This window comes from Nestor notabilis, unplaced genomic scaffold, assembly GCF_000696875.1.
Source record: "Nestor notabilis isolate BGI_N333 unplaced genomic scaffold, ASM69687v1 scaffold21516, whole genome shotgun sequence".
Lineage (NCBI taxonomy): Eukaryota > Metazoa > Chordata > Aves > Psittaciformes > Psittacidae > Nestor > Nestor notabilis.
In genome coordinates this window covers 62,794-81,735 of record NW_009934516.1, presented here as the reverse complement: position 1 = coordinate 81,735, position 18,942 = coordinate 62,794, and the positions used below count along the sequence as shown (strand labels likewise).

The following is an 18,942-nucleotide window of genomic DNA, read 5'->3' as shown; positions in this document are numbered from 1 at the left end:
GACCGCCGATGTCTGACGGGGCGCGCCTGCCGTAGCTGACCTGGCTAAAGCACAGCGGGGTGCGTTCTGTTCCCTTGAAGGCGACCCTCGTGGGCTTCAGTGGGAATAAACCTCCTCCCGGCCCGGAGCGCACACGAGCAGGGGAGGGACTTCCGGGTGTGCCCATGGTCGGAAGTAGAAATTAGCCTAATGAGACATTCTAACACAGGGACGTCTCTGCTTTATGAGTACCATTTACTGAACAGCTGGTTTGGATCAGATTTGTTTGTTTGTTTTTTTTCTAATTTTTGTTAATACTTTGGCGATGGAGCATGTGAGAAGCCCACTTGACAGGTTGTCTCAGAGTCTGTGGGTGAAAAGTCTTAGTTACTTGTAGACAATAGGGGTGTTTGAAACAGTTTATGGAAAACCGTAAGGTGCACGGGAATAGTCTGCATGCAAAATTAGAACTAAAATATTACTGGAATGCAAAATTGCATTAAATATTCTTGTGGTACTTCAGCAAGGCATAAATTGAAAAAAAAAAAAGTTTATGACTATACAAATTCCGTGCAATGCAAATCACTAAAGCTGTTTGAACATGCTTGCCTTGTACTTGCTCTCAAGTACTGGGAAGTTCTTTTGGTCCTGATTTGTAAATGGAGTAAAGGATCGGTATTTGACTTTTGCTGCTGTACTGTCAAAATTATGAACAGTTCCCTTTCAACCGATAATTACTGAAGTCTGGACTAGTAAACTATTTGGGGAGAATTGGTAGTTTTCCTTAACGGTGTTCTATAATTAAAAAGTAACTGTTTGAGCCCCTTAAAATTTTAAATACTTGTAATGACATACAAGTGAATGACTCACTTTTGGGATTGCCAATCCAATCTATATTGTAGAAAACTTAGTGCTATTTTTAGTAATTTTGAACAAGAAAGGGGGGTTTCTTCAGAGCAATATTTAACCAAAATGTGTGTAATAAATATGCTATATTATAAGCTGTAATAAAACCTGGAATTCTAACAGTTTATTTAATTAAAGTTTTGTACAAAAAACAACAACCCCCCCTGAATTATAGCAAGTCTTCAGATGCAATGAAGACTACAGAAACAGTGTTTCATAGTGCTTTTATGCTTTATCACTGGGAACTCCTTGGTTTGCATTAAGTCTTACTGAACGCTGGAATGTGTTTAAACACTTCAATCTTTCTGCTGACACCTGTAGCACAGCCTTATGTTTTTTCAGTTCTGTCCCCTTGCTGAATTTCAGGTTGCGGGTTATCTGTGCATCAGTTCTGGGACTGTTCTGTGCATCTGTGTGAAATGTCTCTGGGTCATTCCAGGTTGACTAATGCAATACAAATGCAGTTGTGCTTCTCCCTAAAGTTGCTGGGCTCGGTGTGTGGCTCTTCTGCTCGTTTGAGTAGGCTCCATGTAGATGCTCAAGTAATATAGAGTGAGCTTGGGTCCTACTGGGTTCAGTTTCAGTCTAATGCTGATCCATAAGGAAGTCAAGCTCTCCTGCGAGTCACAGTGCTCTAGGAGGGCTCCATGAGTTTGAGTGGTGTAGTCCTTTCTTCTCTTCTGTCTAGTCTTGGATAATGGAGACTTGATTGTGTGTTAATGAAGCATCACAATAGTTGTTTAAACCACAGTAGCAAAAGTCAGTGATCTAAATTTGTTCTGATTGGAGTTTTTAGGTAAGGTGCAGGTTGATTCACTTTATTTTTATCCATGTAATCACATACCTTAATGCTTTTTACTGCGTTAGCAACTACTGAATGATGGCCATCTTTATGTTGGATTAAATGACTTTTAAAAGGTGTGTGATTAACAGCCAAGAAAAGAGCAAGTTATTGCGACTACAAGAGACCTGTAATTCGAGACTCCTAAACGTTTCTGATTTAGTTGCACCAAGAAAAATTATTGTTTATTCGTATTTTTTTTTTTAATCTTGGATTTCTATCTAGTTGCACTTGGATATAAATTTAAGAATGAGAATTTAAGAAGATAAGGTAGCATTATTTTGTTGACCTGAACTACTCTTAGTAAGTTTTATTAATCTAATACAATTTACAACAAATGAAATAGTAAGAATAATATCCATTCTAATCAGTTGACTGTTTTTTCTTTCCAGGAATCAAATCTGTCAATGCTATTAAAACACGTAGAGGTATTGATAGGCAACTATTTACGGTTCTTCCCTCTCCCTCCAAAGGCTGGATAAGCTTTGATGGTGCCAACATACATGTAAATCCTGTTAGGTCTCTTTCAGAAGGCACAGATAACAGTCCAGGGAATGGAACCAAGCGTCTGTGTAATAAGGCGGTTGAGCAGGTACCCAGGTATGACTTCTTGGAGGGTTTGTAAGCTTATCGGAAAACAAACCAAAATTGATGAGAGTAAAGTTCAGTATGGCCAAGCCGAACTCACATTCTTCTAGGAAGTTTCTCACCATGCCTGTCCTCCTAACTGCTGTCTTTGCCATCCAGTGTTCTTGCTCTTTAGATTCTGAGAATTAGTAGGTCATATGCTCTCATTTAATTTTCAGGAATGAAGCAGTTTTTCTGATTTTTCTCAACTAATGTTGAATTGTCACATTCTAATGAGTTTATTAAAATGAAAATAAAGAGTTCTTTATTGGTGCTGGTCAACTCCGATACCTGCTGAGATACAAGTTGGTAAACAAAACTTTAAAAGTACTTCCCACCCAAATATCCCAAAATCTGAAAGTCTTCACAGAAATCTCTTCCACAGTTGCTAATGAGCTTACTGGTAAAAAAGTATAAAAACTAAGGATGTTTGGATTCTAAAGCAGGTAATGTGAAAGGACACAATTTCAAAAGCCTTTCATAATTTCCCTAACACAGGTGGTTCTATGAGCAACAGCCTAGTGAAGGCCAGCTTCCTAGGAACACATCTGGAGATCTGGCTTCTGTGTAGATTATCTGGTGTCTAAAGAGTTACATTGCAGCCTTTTTCTCTGTGGACCTTCTAATAGGGTTTCTCTTTAATTGCCTGTTCTCATGAAATCTCTAGAAATGCCTGATTATCTTGTTCACTGATGGAATTTGCAGTAGGTATCTGCATGCATGTGGAAGGCACATCTGTGCATCTACCTTGCTCCAGCTCCATACCAGCTTCATATTTAATTTGACTGCATATGTTTTCTTAGGAGCACAAATGGTGCTGTAAGGAAAAAACCTTTCACTGAGACCACAGTCTGACAGTGAAAAGTTGCCCAGGGAGGCTGTCAAACCTCTGTCTATGGAGGTTTTCAATTCATTGCTGAGCCTGCTTTGAATAGGAGGCTGGAGTAGGTAACATCCTGAGTTCCCTTCCAAGGTGAATGAGTATTGTTCTGAGAAGTAGGCTAAAAGGAAAGCTAATAGAAACTTGCCATTTTGTGGAACTTCTCACTTTGAAGAGGTGAAATGTTAGCATTTTTGCTTTTTTTAATGCAGAGATATTATAGTCAAGCATCGTTAGTTGGCAAAGTAGAAGTATCTGTCTTCGACTAGTAAGGTACTGTCCAGACTGCTATCTCGGTTTTTTAGGCTAGTATTAAAATACTATACTACTACTGGAAGAGTTGCATTTGTGATCTTTGTTGAAAAACTGGATGTAGTTGGGTGTTATATGGAATGTAGAAATGAAGGGAACCTTTAGTGTTGCATAGAATGCCAGTATGCTGTATTGTTGCAGAGATGCTATCTAAATGAACTGTAAATTCAGGAATAAATTGATGGATAAAATGCCAGAGCAAGGGTTGACTGACCTTTTCAGAATTGAGTTTGCTACAATTATTTTATTTTGCTATTAACTTGCCTTTGTTCTGTTCATGCAAAAGTATCTCCATTTTTTTTTTTTTTAGCTACAATTAAAAGTAGCTTAAGATAAATTTGTTTTTTAGGTAGCCAACATGGTACAAAGATCAAGACTCTTGGGTCCTAGAGTAGCTCAGGTTTAATTTTACTGTAGTGCCTTCATATTGAATTTGCTGGTTAAGAATGGGGTGCATACCAACAAAAGATTCACTGTAGTTATGCATGGAAACAAAGTGCAAACCAAAGCTTGAAGAATGTCCAAAATATAAGAGAAATAAATTAGTACTAAAAGAGTATGGATAATAAACTCTGTAGTAATTGGGGAATTAAACTAGGATCTTGAGGAAATAAGCTCAGAAGGGTGAAATTTCAGTGACCTTTGTAATGGGGCGTTGCTGGTCTAATGAATAACAGATGTTAGATGAGTAACAATTCGTTGAAGTACCAACTGAATGATGTTGCACATGATACAGAAATACACATACTTTTTGGATTGAAGACCAACTACTTGAAAACTGGAAAATGAATTACTTGTGTTCAAGGTTTTGTTGTTTGTTTTTGTTTCTACTGGATTAATGATTTCCATTTCAGAAAGATTGCTGGTTAAGAAAACTTGAGATGCATGGATGTTGCATTCTATATACCACCTTTGTAGACTAATGTTTCTTTTTTTATGAGATAGACCTGCCTCAAGGAATGTCTGCTTCACATTCTTCAGTAGCGTCAATGTATCAGTTAAAGGACTGAGATGAAGGAAGTGTTTCCAGTGGAGCCTAACCTACTGAACTACATGTCCTTCTGGCTGATCTGAGCATGGTGACATCCTGTCAGCTCTGTTGTTACCTTCAGTGGACCATGGGGTTGGTGCACATAACCTGCTATCATAGAGGGACTGATCATAAAGCTTTAACCAGAGACTATACGAGTTCCCAGTTGACTTCACTTTAAAAAGAGGATTTTACAGCTTAATTTTACTCCTTGGATTTCCATAGTGTCAGACTAGTTACTCTGATTTATTCCATTCTGTATAGGTTCCTGTTCCACACCTATTCCAATGGTATCAGAATGTCTTCCAGAATTCTTACTGATAAAAAGCATTAGAAAACAAGACTAGCATCTGTCAAATGGGGCTCCCTCTCCATTTCTTTCTGCATAGCTTTCCTTTGGGGGGAGAAGAAGAGGAGAATAGCATGTGAGTTTTTTGAATTTTGATTAAACTCTATTGTATGTTTTTTACATAAGGTTTGTTTGTTTTGTCTTGTTGAATGATGACATACAGAGTAGAAAAAGTGGGTTTTTTGTTTATTTGTAGGGTGTTTTTTTGGTTTTTCTTCTTCTTTTGGTGAGGCTCTGCTTGTAGCTTCTGTTTTACACGGGAGGGTTTTTTGCTACTGCTTACAAGAAAGTCTTGCCTTTTAAGACAAAGATTTCATGTTAACAGTGATTTTTGCCTTCTTTAAGTATGGCTTGTTAAGACATTAAGGACCATCAAGGTCTAAGTACTGTTTGGGGATTTTTTTCTCTCCTTTTTTTTTTTTTTTTTTTTCTTGCTAGAACTTGTCCTGGATGGATGAATTGTTTAGCAATAAGGACTGAGATCTTTTAAACTCTCTTGGGTCCTCTTCCAGATAACTAAGAACAAAGAAATGCCTGTGAAGCTCCCAGTGACCATTTTGAATGCAGGGTAGTTCCTTTGCATTTTGTGCCAATTTAAGTTTCTTAAATCTCAGTCTCAAATGCATTTTGCTGTAATGTAGGTACGAGGTGATAAAGGCACATACTTCTAAGCCCAAGGGCGTACCTTATGATGTACTGGGAGCTAAAGATAAGCTAAACCCATGGGAATACTTTATGATGTACTGGGAGCTGAAGATAAGCAACTGATGCATCCATAGCCCAGGTGCATGGGGTGTGATAAAAGACTAGCTATTGGGGAAGTGCTAGGTCCTTCCTGGTGGTATGTTCTAGACAGATGGGCAACCGTGCTGTGTACAACCCTTCAGGTGGATGACCCATAGCAGATAATCTGTCTCTCTGTAAACTGGACTCCAGCTATCGCAGCTGGAGGGAGCAGGGTAGGGTATAAATCCAAATTCTGGAGTAGGAGAAGGCCTAAAAGCATGTGTGTGTGACAGAAATTTGTCCTACACTCAGTGTATTTAGCTGTGAGTGCCATACGTTAATTACATTTTATTTCTACTGCATTAATATTGTAGTAGCTTGGTTTTTGCCAAGGTCCAGCATAAAAAAAATTAACAGCATAAATTTCCTGTCTGCAGGAAATTTAGATTTTGCCATCGATCATATTTTAAGCATGTACATACCTGACAGCAAGACAGATTCTCAAAGAGGCTTCTCATCTTGACACTAACATTCAAGGTGAAAAGTGTTGAATTCATCCTTCCTAAATGAGCTCATAGTAACTCTTGTGTTCATATTTTCCCACAAAAAAATGACAAACCATGGAGTAGCTGCCACATAGACACAAAGAGATCTGAAAGAAAAACTTGCAGTTTTGTTTAGATAGGAGAAATGTAAAGGATTCCCCCCACCTCCTCCCCAAATCATATTCTGTTTCCTTTAAAAGGAAGCAATAGATCTACTGGGAAATATTAATAAGACCAGTTCTTTGGCTTAAGGCTTTTGCATTTTCATATTTAAGAATACATTTTTAAGACTTCAGTTTTTGTTTTAATACTGTTAAATGCACGTGTCTATGTTCAAGTATTCCATCATTTTCGTTGTATTTCTTTTTCAGGAAAAGTGCAAAATGTTTCAAATTCCTGTTCAAAATCTTGATAATATTAGGAAGGCTCGAAAAAAGGTGAAGGGCATTCTTCTGGATCTTGGGCTTGACAGCTGCAGGGAATTGTTAAAGGTAAAGCATTTGAAATAATGAAACCAATCTGACACAAATATTTACACTTTTTGTGTGTGTATGATACTCCTCTGGCATAGATATTTATGGTGGGGGTCTTTACTTGAAGGGTTAGTTATGACTGACTACTCATATGCCAAGGGTGGAATTTAGTGTTTTAGAACATAACATTGGCAGAAACCCTGTTTCTGAGCAAGATGTGTTATAGATGGTGCTGCATATTCTCTGCTAGTAATACTTAAGCAAAAGGAAACAGCTTTAGGAAAAACACCACAGACTAATAAATTATTATTTCACAGCAACTTTTTTTGCATTCTTTTAAAATCATAAGAAGACGAAGACTTGAGACTGTTCAGGGCTATCCTGACACATATCAAGGGCAAGTCTTCAATACAAATTGTCAGTATTTCTGAAAACAGACAAGCAGTTAGGCCCAGTAATCTCACTGCAAGCCCTTAAACTTTATATTCAAGGGAAAGTATGAAACTTGTCTTACTGAGTTGTATTCGATTCTGCATTTTAAAATGTATATGCAAGTGCACTGGAGCCATCAAGAAGACCTAGTACCATTGTTTCCACTTTCAGGAGAAAGTATTGGGGAACAAGCAGGATGGATTCACAGCATCAGATTGGCAAGACATACTAGAAAAAGTGCAAACACAGTAATGCAACTCAGTGACTACCCAGTAATGTACTTCAGCCAGCTGGTACACAGGCTTTTTTGGCAGTTTAGTGTGTTTATGTCTTTACATTGAATCAAGGATTTGGATTAACTGGATGAAGGTGCTAAACTAAATTAGCTCTGTAGGGGTGCCGTTGTGTCTTTTGTGGTGTTTTTGCTGAAACTGTATACATAAATGATTAAGATGTACACACATTCTGGAACATTCTTGGCTTCTGCACTTAAAAATGTTTGATATATCTAAATATGTCATAAGAGCTCAGGGAAAAGTGTATTTGTCTAATAATTTCAATTTCATACTGTTTATTGTGTTGTATATTGTTTTGTAATTAAACCTGTAAGAAGCTGTTCTGTCTGGACCCTTTGAAGTAGAAGTGTGTTGATGATGCCTTTTTTTTCTCTTTTTTTTTTTTTTTTTTTTTGCTATGAAATTGACTGCAGTTTAACTTTTCAATTGCAGTATGGGGTTTAATGGCGAATGGGGAATAAGGTAGTTTGTGTTAGCTTTTTGTGTTGGTGGTTTTTTTTGGTTTTTTTTTTTTTTTTTTTTCTTCTTCTGTGGGGTGGTGGTGGTGTGTGTTTATTTCGTGGTGTTTCACTTTTAATAAATGGTGATGGTTGGGGACCCCAGTAAACATTTTCATTTTGGAAAAAGCTCTGTGAGATGTAGGCTAAAGAAGATACAGTTTTATTTTTTTGCAAATAATTCTCCCTCAACCAAGTTCATAACTTCAGTTTGTTTCTTTCAGGTAATCTGTGGCTGGTTTTGGTAGAACTTTAGCAGCAAGAAGAGTGGTTTTTAGAACTTGATTTGTAGTTGGCTCGTATGATGATGGTATCTCTTTTTGGTAGAACAGGGTGTGTGGTGTCTTAATAGATGAGAAGTACGTTAAGTCGTGTGTCCTCCTCGTCATCTCCCATCCCCAGTATTAGGATTGATTTCTGGACATTCTCGTGTGAGGAGGCTGGACAACTTAGGAAACGGTATGAAATGATGTGATACAGACTTGACCTGCTGTCTGGTCTTAAAATTGGTCTTAACCTGTTCTAGTAAGGTATGGTAACGGACAGTAGTTTATGAAGAAGGTGAAGGAATTTCACATACAATTAGTATCTCTTTGTAGCTTGGAGACAGTATGGTTTAGCATTTAGGCTAAAAGTTTTTCATTCATCTCTGCTAGGAGGAAAGCTTGAGCTTTTGGGCTAGCTTACTAGTTTGATTCTCAAAGTGGTACTTTTAAGTACTTTGTAATGTCAGAAGCTTTCCTTTAGTAAACTATTTTAGCTTCTTTAACCTATTGTGATCTTTAAGTCCTCATTTAAACTCTGAGCATTTTATCTTTTTGTTCTGGAAAGCAGAACATTTTTGGGGTAGGCCATAGACTTTGAGAAAACTTTTATAACAGTGTGTAATTCACTCCAGTGTGTTTGGCTGAAGAATTGTTGGTAAATCTTAAGTCTCTTCATAGGTTTTGTCTATCAAACATATGTAAGAAAAGCATCATGTTTTCTAAGGCTGTGGGATTTCTCTTGTTCCATGCAAGGGTTCTTTCTAAGGTGTTTTTCTTTCTTTAAGAAGGTTTGGCTGAAAGGCAGATAAATGACTATTCACTGCTTAGATTTGATTAGAATAGAAGGGTTTGCTGATGAGAGTGGAAGGGGTCTTCTGAAGCCTAGGGTCTTCAGAAATACTTAGCAAATGTAATGTAGTTCTGTTGTTTTTTTGGGTTGTTTTTTTTTTTTTTTTCCATTTAGTTTGTGTTTGGATATGTGTGGGCTTCAGAAAATTGGAGAGGAACTTAAAGTTTTAGGGTAGCTGGCTTTGGCTTGAGGAATGTAAACTGCTCTGATGGGATTGTTAAGAAGAATGCTATAAGGAAAGTTGTTTACCCTGACATGGTTGTTCCAGATGCAGTAATATTGTTTTCAAGCTTGAGAAAAAATACTGCTGCTCTTTGTTTTCCCAAGTTAAAAGCAGAGCAATACTATGAAGATTTAATGCTAAACCCTGTTGCAAAGTAAACTGTAGAGGCAAGTTAATAAATTGAAGCAAATAGTGAAGGATTACAGATTTAGGAGGAGGAAGGTAGAGGGAGTAACTATCTTTTGTGTTCACTGTGAACTTGGCTAGAAGCAATGGAATTAAAGTGTAAATATTTTCACTCCTGGATTTTTTTTTTTTCAGTAAGTATGAAATGTTCAGAATTCCTACTAGATTATGAGGCAGTCATGAACAAGTATTTGAGGTAAAACAAATCAAAGAGGGCTCAAAGTAGCAATTTCTTGGAACTGAGTTTTGGGGCCTGTATCCAAATACTGTATGGACTTGGCATTTATATGCTTTTTTGTGTGGGTTTTCCTTTTTTTCTTTTTCCTTGCTTTCTATTGAGACTGTATTCAGAACAGACTGTAAAAGCAGATTATTTCTTGTTTGCTTTTTCTCTTTCAGAGTCTTAAAAGTTTTGACCCAGGTGAAAAACACTTTTGTAGCACTTCATGGAGTGATGTCTCTCCTTGGGAGTCTGCGGGCAAAAGGAAGGTATGTATAGTTGTGATAGAGATTCTGGGTAGATGTGTATGTGGAGTTGCTGAATTTTATTACTTTGAGAAGTCCTGGGAAAGTTAAAATACACCTTTTTATGGTAAAAAAAAAATCTAGCTTTAATGTCTGTTTTCTAAGTACTATTAGGAATAGTCTTCCATTTCCTCTGTATTCTTCTCTGTAATGCAGCTGGTTATAAGGACTATGTATACTGTTTGCCATCTTTAAGGATGCAACCTTGAACGTCAGTGTTTAAGATGTCATACTAATGTTCTGCCTTTTTAGCCTATTCTGATGTGTAGTCTTCACATGCTCTTGCATACAGCTTGTTTCTTGTTTCTTTGGAAGGGTGCAGATGTGGTTGTTTAGATGAAAATGGATTAAGGTGAAAGTGGCTTGGGATAGGGTTGCAGTGGAAAACATGTTCCATTTAGATTGGTGTATGTGGAACAGCTTTAGTTCTCTATGGCTGGAATCTTGTGTGGAGCTAATATCTGCAAGAAAGGCAGGGTTGAGATGAACAAACCAGTATAATTTTATATTCTAGCAAGTTTGTAAGATGCTGTTGTAGAGCAAAGGAATATATCTAGAGGAAAAGGTAGGCTTTTCTCAGTCTTGCTGAAGAGTCTTGGGGTTCCTGATTGCTACCATGAGGAAGGCCTGTCAACAGCATGTGAAGAGCAGTGGGTCTGTACTTTTCATCCTGAGTCCAAAGGAAATGGTTTAGAACAATATGGTGGCTGTTTGTCAGGGTTTTGGGGGCTTTGTGTGTTGTGTGATTATTTTTTTTCTTTTTTCTTTTTTAATTTTATTTTTTTTTTATTTTTAAATGTGGCATGACCATCTTTGAAACAAGCAGAGGCTGCCACATGCAGTAGCTGTATGTTTTAAAAAAGCCTGACCAAACAAAGCCATTCAGTCTTTGTCAAACTATCATTCAGTAGAAGGCAACTCTTCCTTCCCTTTAGGACCTTTGTCTGCTTTGTCTCCTAGTTCTCCTTTCCTGCACTTGGGTTAACACATTTGAGAGGGGAAGTTCATCTGTTCACATGAATTTGTGGATAAGAGTCAAATGTGACTTGTTCGGCTGAGTCTGCAGAGACTTGGGCACTAGCTTCTTAGTGCCTCTTCGGTTAAGGCTTACAGTTACCTTCAGTAAAGACTACCTTTAGTTTAGCTGAATGGAATAAATCCTGTTAATGGTTGCACTGGTTCCCTCCCCCACTTCTTATTTATTCTTTATGCACATGGAAAATGTCTCCTTTTATCAGGTCTCCTGGCTCCAGTCAGCGTATTTTGAGCTCTAGCCTTGCTGATTCTGTCTTTTTTTTTTTTTTGCCTTTTCTCTTAGTCAGTGGACAAAGAAATTAGTGTTGGGAAACCTTCTGTGTCAGATAAGCAGGATAGATTCTCCCTCCTCCCCAGACACAAAACAGGGAAGAGGAGGATGAAGACAGAGAAAGTAAAGCTTCTTGTTTAAAACTTAAAAAAAAGTTGGGCTTTGGGTGGTGTGTGGGTGGTGCTGGTGTTTTTGTTGGTGTTTTTTTATTTTTTTTTCTTTTTTGTGTGTGTCCACAGTCCTTTAGGAAAAAAATTAGCCATTTCAGTGACAATGGAAAAGAACTAAAAATCATGCACTAGAGTGGGAATCTTTCATCCCTATTGTCTGGAGAAAGACCAGGCAGAGAGACCTGATTCCTTACCAGAAGGGAGAATGTCCTGGGTTCAGCTGTAACAGTTATTTTTCTCCTTCGTAGTGGCTGGTGCAGAGCTATGTTTTTGTCTTTACTCTGAGAACAATGCTGATAACACACTGCTGCTTTAGTTGTTGCTCAGTAGCACTTACTCTGATTGAGAACTCCTCAGTCTGTTACGCTCTACTGGTGTGGAGGGGCACAAGAAGCTGGGAGGGAGCAGAGGCAGGACACCTGTCCCAAACTGGCCAAAGGGGTATTCCATACCACAGCACATCATGCCCAGTATAGAAACTGGGGGGAGTCACCTGGAAGGGCACATTGCTACTCCAGTCAGGCTGGGTATTGGTCAGCAGTTGGTGAGCAGTTGTATTGTGCATCACTTTCGTTTGGGTTTTTTTTCTTTCCCCTTTTAGTTTTATATTCTCTCCTCTTGTTATTTCCCTTATTATTGGTGGTGGTAGTAGTGGTTTTGTATTATACTTTAGTTATTGGACTGTTCTTATCTCAACCTGTGGGATTTACATTCTTCTGATTCTCCTCCTCATCCTTCTGGGAGCGGGGGGGATAAGGGGGAGGTGTGAGTGAGTGGCTGCATGGTTTTGAGTTACTGGCTGGGCTTCAACTATGACAGAGAAATACAGATCCTGACTCAGCTAATCAGCATGACCAGTTGTATCTGTATCTGTCCAAAAAAAACAAAGATGAACTTCAGTGTAGAGTTTGTAATCTGTTGCTGTGGAACAGATTTGCCAAGCTATGTCTTGTGCATGCTAAAGCTGCTCCTATCTGTTTTCTTTAAACAACCATGGTTCCTTGAAATACACTACTCGCCTATCTCTGCATCATGCTGCCTAGATTTGGGAGAAAAGAAGTTGGTCCTTCAGGATGTTCTAGAAGTTCTTGCCATAGGGGATAATAAGTTGTTTGAACTACATTGGAGACTCAGTAGGCTGGAGATAATGTTTATTTAGATGAGTTGGTGGTTTTACCATTAGTAAGGGAGACATTGATAATTATGGAAGAACTTACGTTTTTTGGAGGCTATTGTGTCTTTCTGCTTGTCTCTAGGTTGTGGGGAATGTGAGACTGCACAACGGAAAGTGTTACTGCATTATGGGGTATGTTCTTTGGAGTGGCACTCATCGAGTTTTCCTGAATGCCTCTAATAAGCCTTGTTGAATTCCATTTGTACAGTTTAGGGTTGTGTTGGTCAATCTCCTAGATGCTGCTTTTGGGGTTTTTTTTCTGGGTGGCCTAGAATTCTGTAAAATTATCTATAAAGCTGAGATACTTTTAGTTGCACTTATGAACATATAAAGCAGCTTAAAGCGTATGCAAGGAGCATGTGCTGATGAAATTATTTTCCAATAACACCTATTTTCTAATGTGCCTGTGTGGAAGAGTTCTGTTTCATACAGAAACAACATGAAAGTAGCAGGCTTTCACATACTTCTGCTGAAGCAGAATTTTTGGGATTTTTTTTTTTTTTTTGGTTGGATTTTTTTTTTTTGGTTAAGTAATAGAATTGGAGGTACAGGTGTTTTTTGTTTTTGTTTTTTTTTATTTTGTTTGCTTAAGTGTCATGATTCTTACCTCCATCAAAAAATAAATGATCTAAGAAGGCATGGAACTTTATTTCCCCATGACCTACCAATATGCAGGTACTGGGGTGGTTTCTTAGTAGTATACTGCAGTGCTTGTTTGTGTAAGAATAAGAACATCGTTACTACGGAACAGTAGATCAATTCAGCACTTGGGCCACTTACTTGTAGAGCGGAGTGTTCTCACTGTACCTAACAACAGTTCAGACTTGGCAGCAAAGAAATATTGCCAGTGTATTGCACTATGATATAAATTTATGGATACAGAAAGACCCAAACCATAGATGGGGTAAGGGGAAAGTAAAAGGCAGTATGGGCCCAGTATTTAAAAGCATACAAGCTTTTCTAAGCCTCGGACAACAGATTAAAATAAGCAGTCACCTGCCTTCTTCAGAAGTAAGATTAAGGAGGTGCAGCTTTTAATAATGTTCTGTATGCTTCATTAGTGCAGTGGTGCCAGTGGCCTTTTTCTATGCAGTATACTTTAAAAGTAAGATTGAGGCTTCTTCTAACTTGCTGTAGTGCTGTTTACTAGTAGCTGAGACCAGACACCTAAAGAGTGTAAGTAGGGGATAATTCTCTGATAGCTTCACAGTGTACTCTTTATGTGACCCAATCTTTTGAATTTGGAGGTTAGGTTTTGGTTTTCATCAGGAGCTAGTAGATGACACCTTCATGGCTATATGAAATGACAAAAAAAAAACTGCACAAATTTTTGCTACAGTTCTTCATAGTGTGTCTCTGACATATATGTGGGTGATGTAGGTAGGCTGGATGCTGTGGTGGTGGAACAGCTTGTTCCCTTTGTGTTTCAGAAGGGGCAGCAATAAGGTGAAAAACACATCTGAAGGAACAGACAAGTTTTACTAGATATTTCAGAGTGCAGCTTTGTCACCTGGATGCTGCTGTGACTGATGCTGTATGTTTTGGCAGGAGCGAGGCTTAACTTTGTAGGAAGATGGTAAGAAAAAATGGTTGACAGGTCTATCAGCTTTTCAGGAAGAGCAAATAGTGTGCATGTGGATATGGAAAGTAATGCTGTCAAGTGACATGTAATCAAGGCAGCAAACTGCTGTTTAGTGGAGGATAATTAGGTTTATTTTTTTATAATTAAAATATTTTTATGAGAGAATCTGTATGTTCTGTAGTGAATGTACTAGAAGAAATTTCTTAAAGAAATTACAGTGATGGGATGTGCAGATGTTGAGATAAATCAAAGAGGTCATTGCTACTTTATCATAAAAGGGGTTTCATTCATTTTTATTATTAGTATGACTCCAAAAGAATGTTCTGAAAAAAAATTAATCTTTTGTGGCTTTTGGAGAGCTTTCAGTGAAGGTAGGGTATTGAAATACACAAAAAACCCTCACCCCTTCTCTCTTTTTGTCCATTAGATAGAGGTGGTTTTGACCTAAATAATGCTTTAAAAGTGTCATATTTAAAGGGCTGCTATTCCTAATAGTTAAGGCTTCACCTCCTGTGTACAAGTGGCATTCAAATTCTTCTTAGCTTGTTTTGTGATTCCCATCTTTAAAAATGGGCTTCAGAATTACATCTAGTGAACTGGAGTAGAAACTAACTCATTTAAGGCTTCTTAGTAAATTATAAAGAAGCAAAAGGGCACAAATGTTTCTCCCTTTAAGTGTGTCGTCTTTAAGTCTGCTTTTCAGAGACAGAAGAAACTGAGCAGTTACATGCTATACATCCAGTGAAGGCATTTTTGACAGTTGATAGTGCAGGCTTACTTTCAAACAGATAACAGGGATTTAGGAACTGGCAGTTTCTAAGTGGATGTTTTTGTTTTCTTTGCAGAGGTACAGAACAAAGCCTTACTGCTGTAGCTTATGCAAGTTCTCATCAAAATTGCTTACTTCATTCAAGAATCACTTGCACCGCTACCATGAGGATGAAGTGGACCAAGAGCTGGTGGTTCCTTGCCCGAAATGTGCATTTGCTTCTGATCCCAAAATAGTGGGAAAACATATCCGTATGTTTCATTCGTCTAATAGAAGAATACAGAACTACACAGTCAGTATTTTGGATGGCATGAAACAATTCAGGAGTGACATCATAAACTTTACGTGTCTAAAATGTCACTTCACAGACACATTGTATTACAATATGAAGAAACATGTGCTGATGAATCATTTTCAGAACTTAATTAGTACGTATTTTGGCCAGAAACCTGATGAAAGTAAAGAGAATTCTGCGGAGCACTACTGTAAAAAATGTAATGCTTCTGCAAACAGCCAAGATTCTTTAATGTATCATGTCTTGACAGCTGAAACACACAGAGATCTGGAGAACAAACTTCGGTCAGTGATTTCAGAGCATATTAAGAAACCAGGACTTGTGAAACAAATGCAAATTGCTCCAAAGCCTCTCCAAAGTGTGGCAGTGACTTCTCCATCTGCAACACCTGCCGCTGCCACAGCAGGTTCTGTCACGGCTCCACCTTGCATCCAGTTTGCATTTCCACAGAATAATCAAAACCAGAGTGTGGTGCAGCCAAAAGCCATTCAAAACACAGTTGGATCACTGACTGTTCCAAGTGCCTCTGGTAGCCTTCCACATACAACTTCTGCTCCAGTTGTTACCCCCTCACATGTTACTCTTGTATCTAATAATCTTTTTGTAGGTCAGAATAACATGAATATTCAGCCATCACCTTCCCAGTCTATCATTGTTTCTCATACACTCCCCCTTAATCAGCCTGTGGGGACTGTGGCCCCTGCAGTTCTTCCTCTTAATCAACCTGTCAGGCCTGGGCTCTTTCCTATTAATCAACCCATTGGTACCATAAATGGTACGGTTGCAAGTGGAACACTACCTGTTACTCAGCCTGTCAGCCCTGTCAATCAACCAGTTGCACCAGGAGTTCTCTCTGTCAACCAGTCGTTTGGGAATGTGAGTAGTCCCATTAGTCCCAGGGTCCTTCCTGTGGCACAGACGGTTGCGTCAGGTGTTCTCCAGCTTAACCAGCCTGTTGCTTCTGGGCTTGTTCCTGTCAGGCAGTCTGTCAGACCTGGTTTTTTTCAGCTTAATCAACCTGTTGCCCCAGCAGTTATCCCAGTAAACCATCCAGTTCAGCCGGCAGTTTCTCAAAATGCAACTTTTTTGACTCCGGGTTCTATACTTCGGCAGTTGATTCCAACTGGTAAGCAGGTTAATGGGATACCTACGTACACACTTGCCCCAGTTTCAGTTACTTTGCCTGTACCTCCTGGTGGGGGAGTAGCAACTGTTACACCACCACAAGTACCCCTCCAGCTAATGCAGGCTGGGACAATAACTCAGTTGTCCCAGTCACCGGCTAGTGCACCCTCTCCTCCAGTGGTTTTAACATCTCAGAATATATCATTACAAGCCTCCCTCCTTGGTCTTGGAACAAGTCAGGATATCAGACAGGCTAAGCAGTGGAAGACTTGCCCTGTTTGCAATGAACTTTTCCCATCAAATGTCTACCAGGTGCACATGGAGGTGGCCCACAAACAGTGTGAATTAAAAACGGAGAAAACCCCAGCACCTGACAAGCTTGCAGCTTGCGCACCCTTTCTGAGGTGGATGACAGAAAAGACGGTCCGGTGTTTCTCTTGTAAATCATTTCTCTGTGAGGAAGAGCTCATGAAACATCTCTTGATGCATGGCTTAGCTTGCTTGTTTTGCACAGTTACTTTCCATGACTTAAAAAGCCTTGTGGAGCACAATAAAACCACACACAAGGGGAAAAAGCAGTTACATGCAGATTACAGCAACAGAGGATTTCAACTAGGTAATGATGCTCAGGGTGACCTTGTATTTCCTCACTTTGATTTCAGTACGGTGTTACCAAAAGAAGACATTGGTGAAAGAGAAGTACATTTGGCAGTGCTTGCTGGACTAAATTCAAGGACACTTGTCCCCGTTTACATCAAAGTAACAGCTCAAACAGCAGAAACGAACAGCAGATGCATCAAAAAAGCATTAACCTGTCCCTTTTGCTATGGTACGTTTCCTGGTAAAGAAACCTATGAAATGCATTTGAAAGAGAGGCATCATATAATGCCAACTGTACATACTATTTTAAAGACTCCTGCTTTCAAGTGCATCCACTGTTGTGGTGTGTACACTGGAAATATGACTCTAGCAGCTATCGCTGTACATTTGCTCCGTTGTAGAAGTGCTCCCAAAGACAGCAACTCAAGTGTGAAGATGCAGCTTGAGCTTACTGAGAAGAAAGAGCTACTGTTTGTAAATGGTGAAAAGCATGATTCTGTGACACTGAAAAGAAAACAATCGGATTCCTGCTTTGTTGCAGAAGACCAAAGGAATAAGGAACAGCAGCCTCTGAGCTTAAGTACTGGCATAGCTCTATCTGCAGAAAAAGAAGTGAATTCAGGGGTAGTGCCTTTTAAACGACAGAAGATTAGGACTGATATGAAGAAGCTTCCTTCTAGTGAGGATCTTCGTCTTCTAGCAGTGGATCCTAAGCAGTATGATCACAATTCGTATGAGGCTCAAAAGCAGTTTTTGACAGACTACTTTCACAAGAGACCATATCCTTCTAAGAAAGAGATGGAATTACTTTCCTCGCTGCTGTATGCATGGAAAATTGATGTTGCATCATTCTTTGGAAAAAAGAGGAATATATGCTTAAAGGCGATGAATAATCACAAACCATCTGTGCTGCTGGGTTTCAGTATGTCTGAACTAAAAAATCTTAAGCACAGTTTGAACCTAAAAGACAAAGCATTAGATATGTAAACAAGCTTTTTGTAACAGCTAAAAGCAACCCATAATTGCATAATTATTGATTTAGCCATTTCTTGTATTATTTGTTTTGACTTGCAGACTGGCCTGTCAAAGGGTGCAGTAGTACAAACAGTCTTGTTCAGTTGCGACTTACTGTGAAAGGCACACGTAGTTGTGTATTTGAAAAGCTAAAACCTTCAGACTTACACATCTGGAATTTATTTTAGCTTTTTACTTTTTATGGAGTAGGTTTTTTATTTTCATTTCTCCTGTTCCCTTTCTTCCCCTCCAGGCTCCCATTACACTTTTTATACCACCATGTAAAACATTTGTCCTGTTAAAAACAAATTTGATTTTATTTTTCTGCAATGTCATCATCTTTTCTAAACAATAAAATGTATAATGTTGGTTAAAATACAGAGGTAAACTATGTGAAAACATATATTTGATCATTTGGGGGTTTAAGTCCTAATTCTTTTAACCTATTTTTGTTTCATCTGCTGAAGAAGTGATTGTAACCTTTACGTCCATTGCCTTTTCAGATTCCCGATGCACTGGTAGCAATAAAATAGACGGCAATCTTTATTTTCCCTCAGCCAAAATATCTGTGCCAGTTAAATCTGGTGACTTGTAGTATCTAGCTAGTACTAACTTGGTGGGGATTGAGTGACTTGGTGGTGCCCACTGAAGTGTTATCATTAACTGACTTGAAATGGTTGTGTGTTATCTGTTAAATAGATCTTGCTAACCAGAAGTGTTTTTTCTTTGGTGTTGAAGCCTGGTTGTTTAAATACCTGTTGTTCAAAGCTTGTGCAGCTATTGTAGCAGCGTTTGGTTTATTTTCTTTTTCAAAAAGCAAAACCGCATTGGAGGGAGTCAGATTGCTCTGATACATGGAATGCATGACTTCGGTGCACATCACTTACCTGTAGAAGCCCTATCCAAATATCAGCAAAGCTTGGTGAAAAATGCGTTTTTTATTTTAAATGGCTGTTACATGAGG

At 38.7% G+C, this 18,942-nt stretch overlaps 1 protein-coding gene across 1 annotated transcript; it reads left to right on the top strand.

Annotated features, from left to right (window-relative positions):
- The first annotated feature begins 4,870 nt into the window (after nt 1–4,870).
- ADNP2 (ADNP homeobox 2) lies at nt 4,871–17,951 on the top strand. The gene is made up of 4 exons (XM_010017393.1): nt 4,871–5,000; nt 6,567–6,686; nt 9,818–9,907; nt 15,021–17,951. Exons 2-4 carry the CDS (start codon nt 6,579–6,581, stop codon nt 17,949–17,951), a joined length of 3,129 nt encoding a protein of 1,042 aa, XP_010015695.1. The 5' UTR covers nt 4,871–5,000; nt 6,567–6,578.
- The last annotated feature ends 991 nt before the right edge of the window (nt 17,952–18,942 follow it).

Excerpts from the sequence above, each read along its gene's own strand:
- ADNP2 (XM_010017393.1), top strand. The coding sequence starts at position 6,579 with ATGTTTCAAATTCCTGTTCAAAATCTTGATAATATTAGGAAGGCTCGA. Across the intron at positions 6,687-9,817 it reads GCTGCAGGGAATTGTTAAAG|AGTCTTAAAAGTTTTGACCC; the intron begins GTAAAGCATTTG and ends TTTCTCTTTCAG. Across the intron at positions 9,908-15,020 it reads AGTCTGCGGGCAAAAGGAAG|AGGTACAGAACAAAGCCTTA; the intron begins GTATGTATAGTT and ends TTTTCTTTGCAG.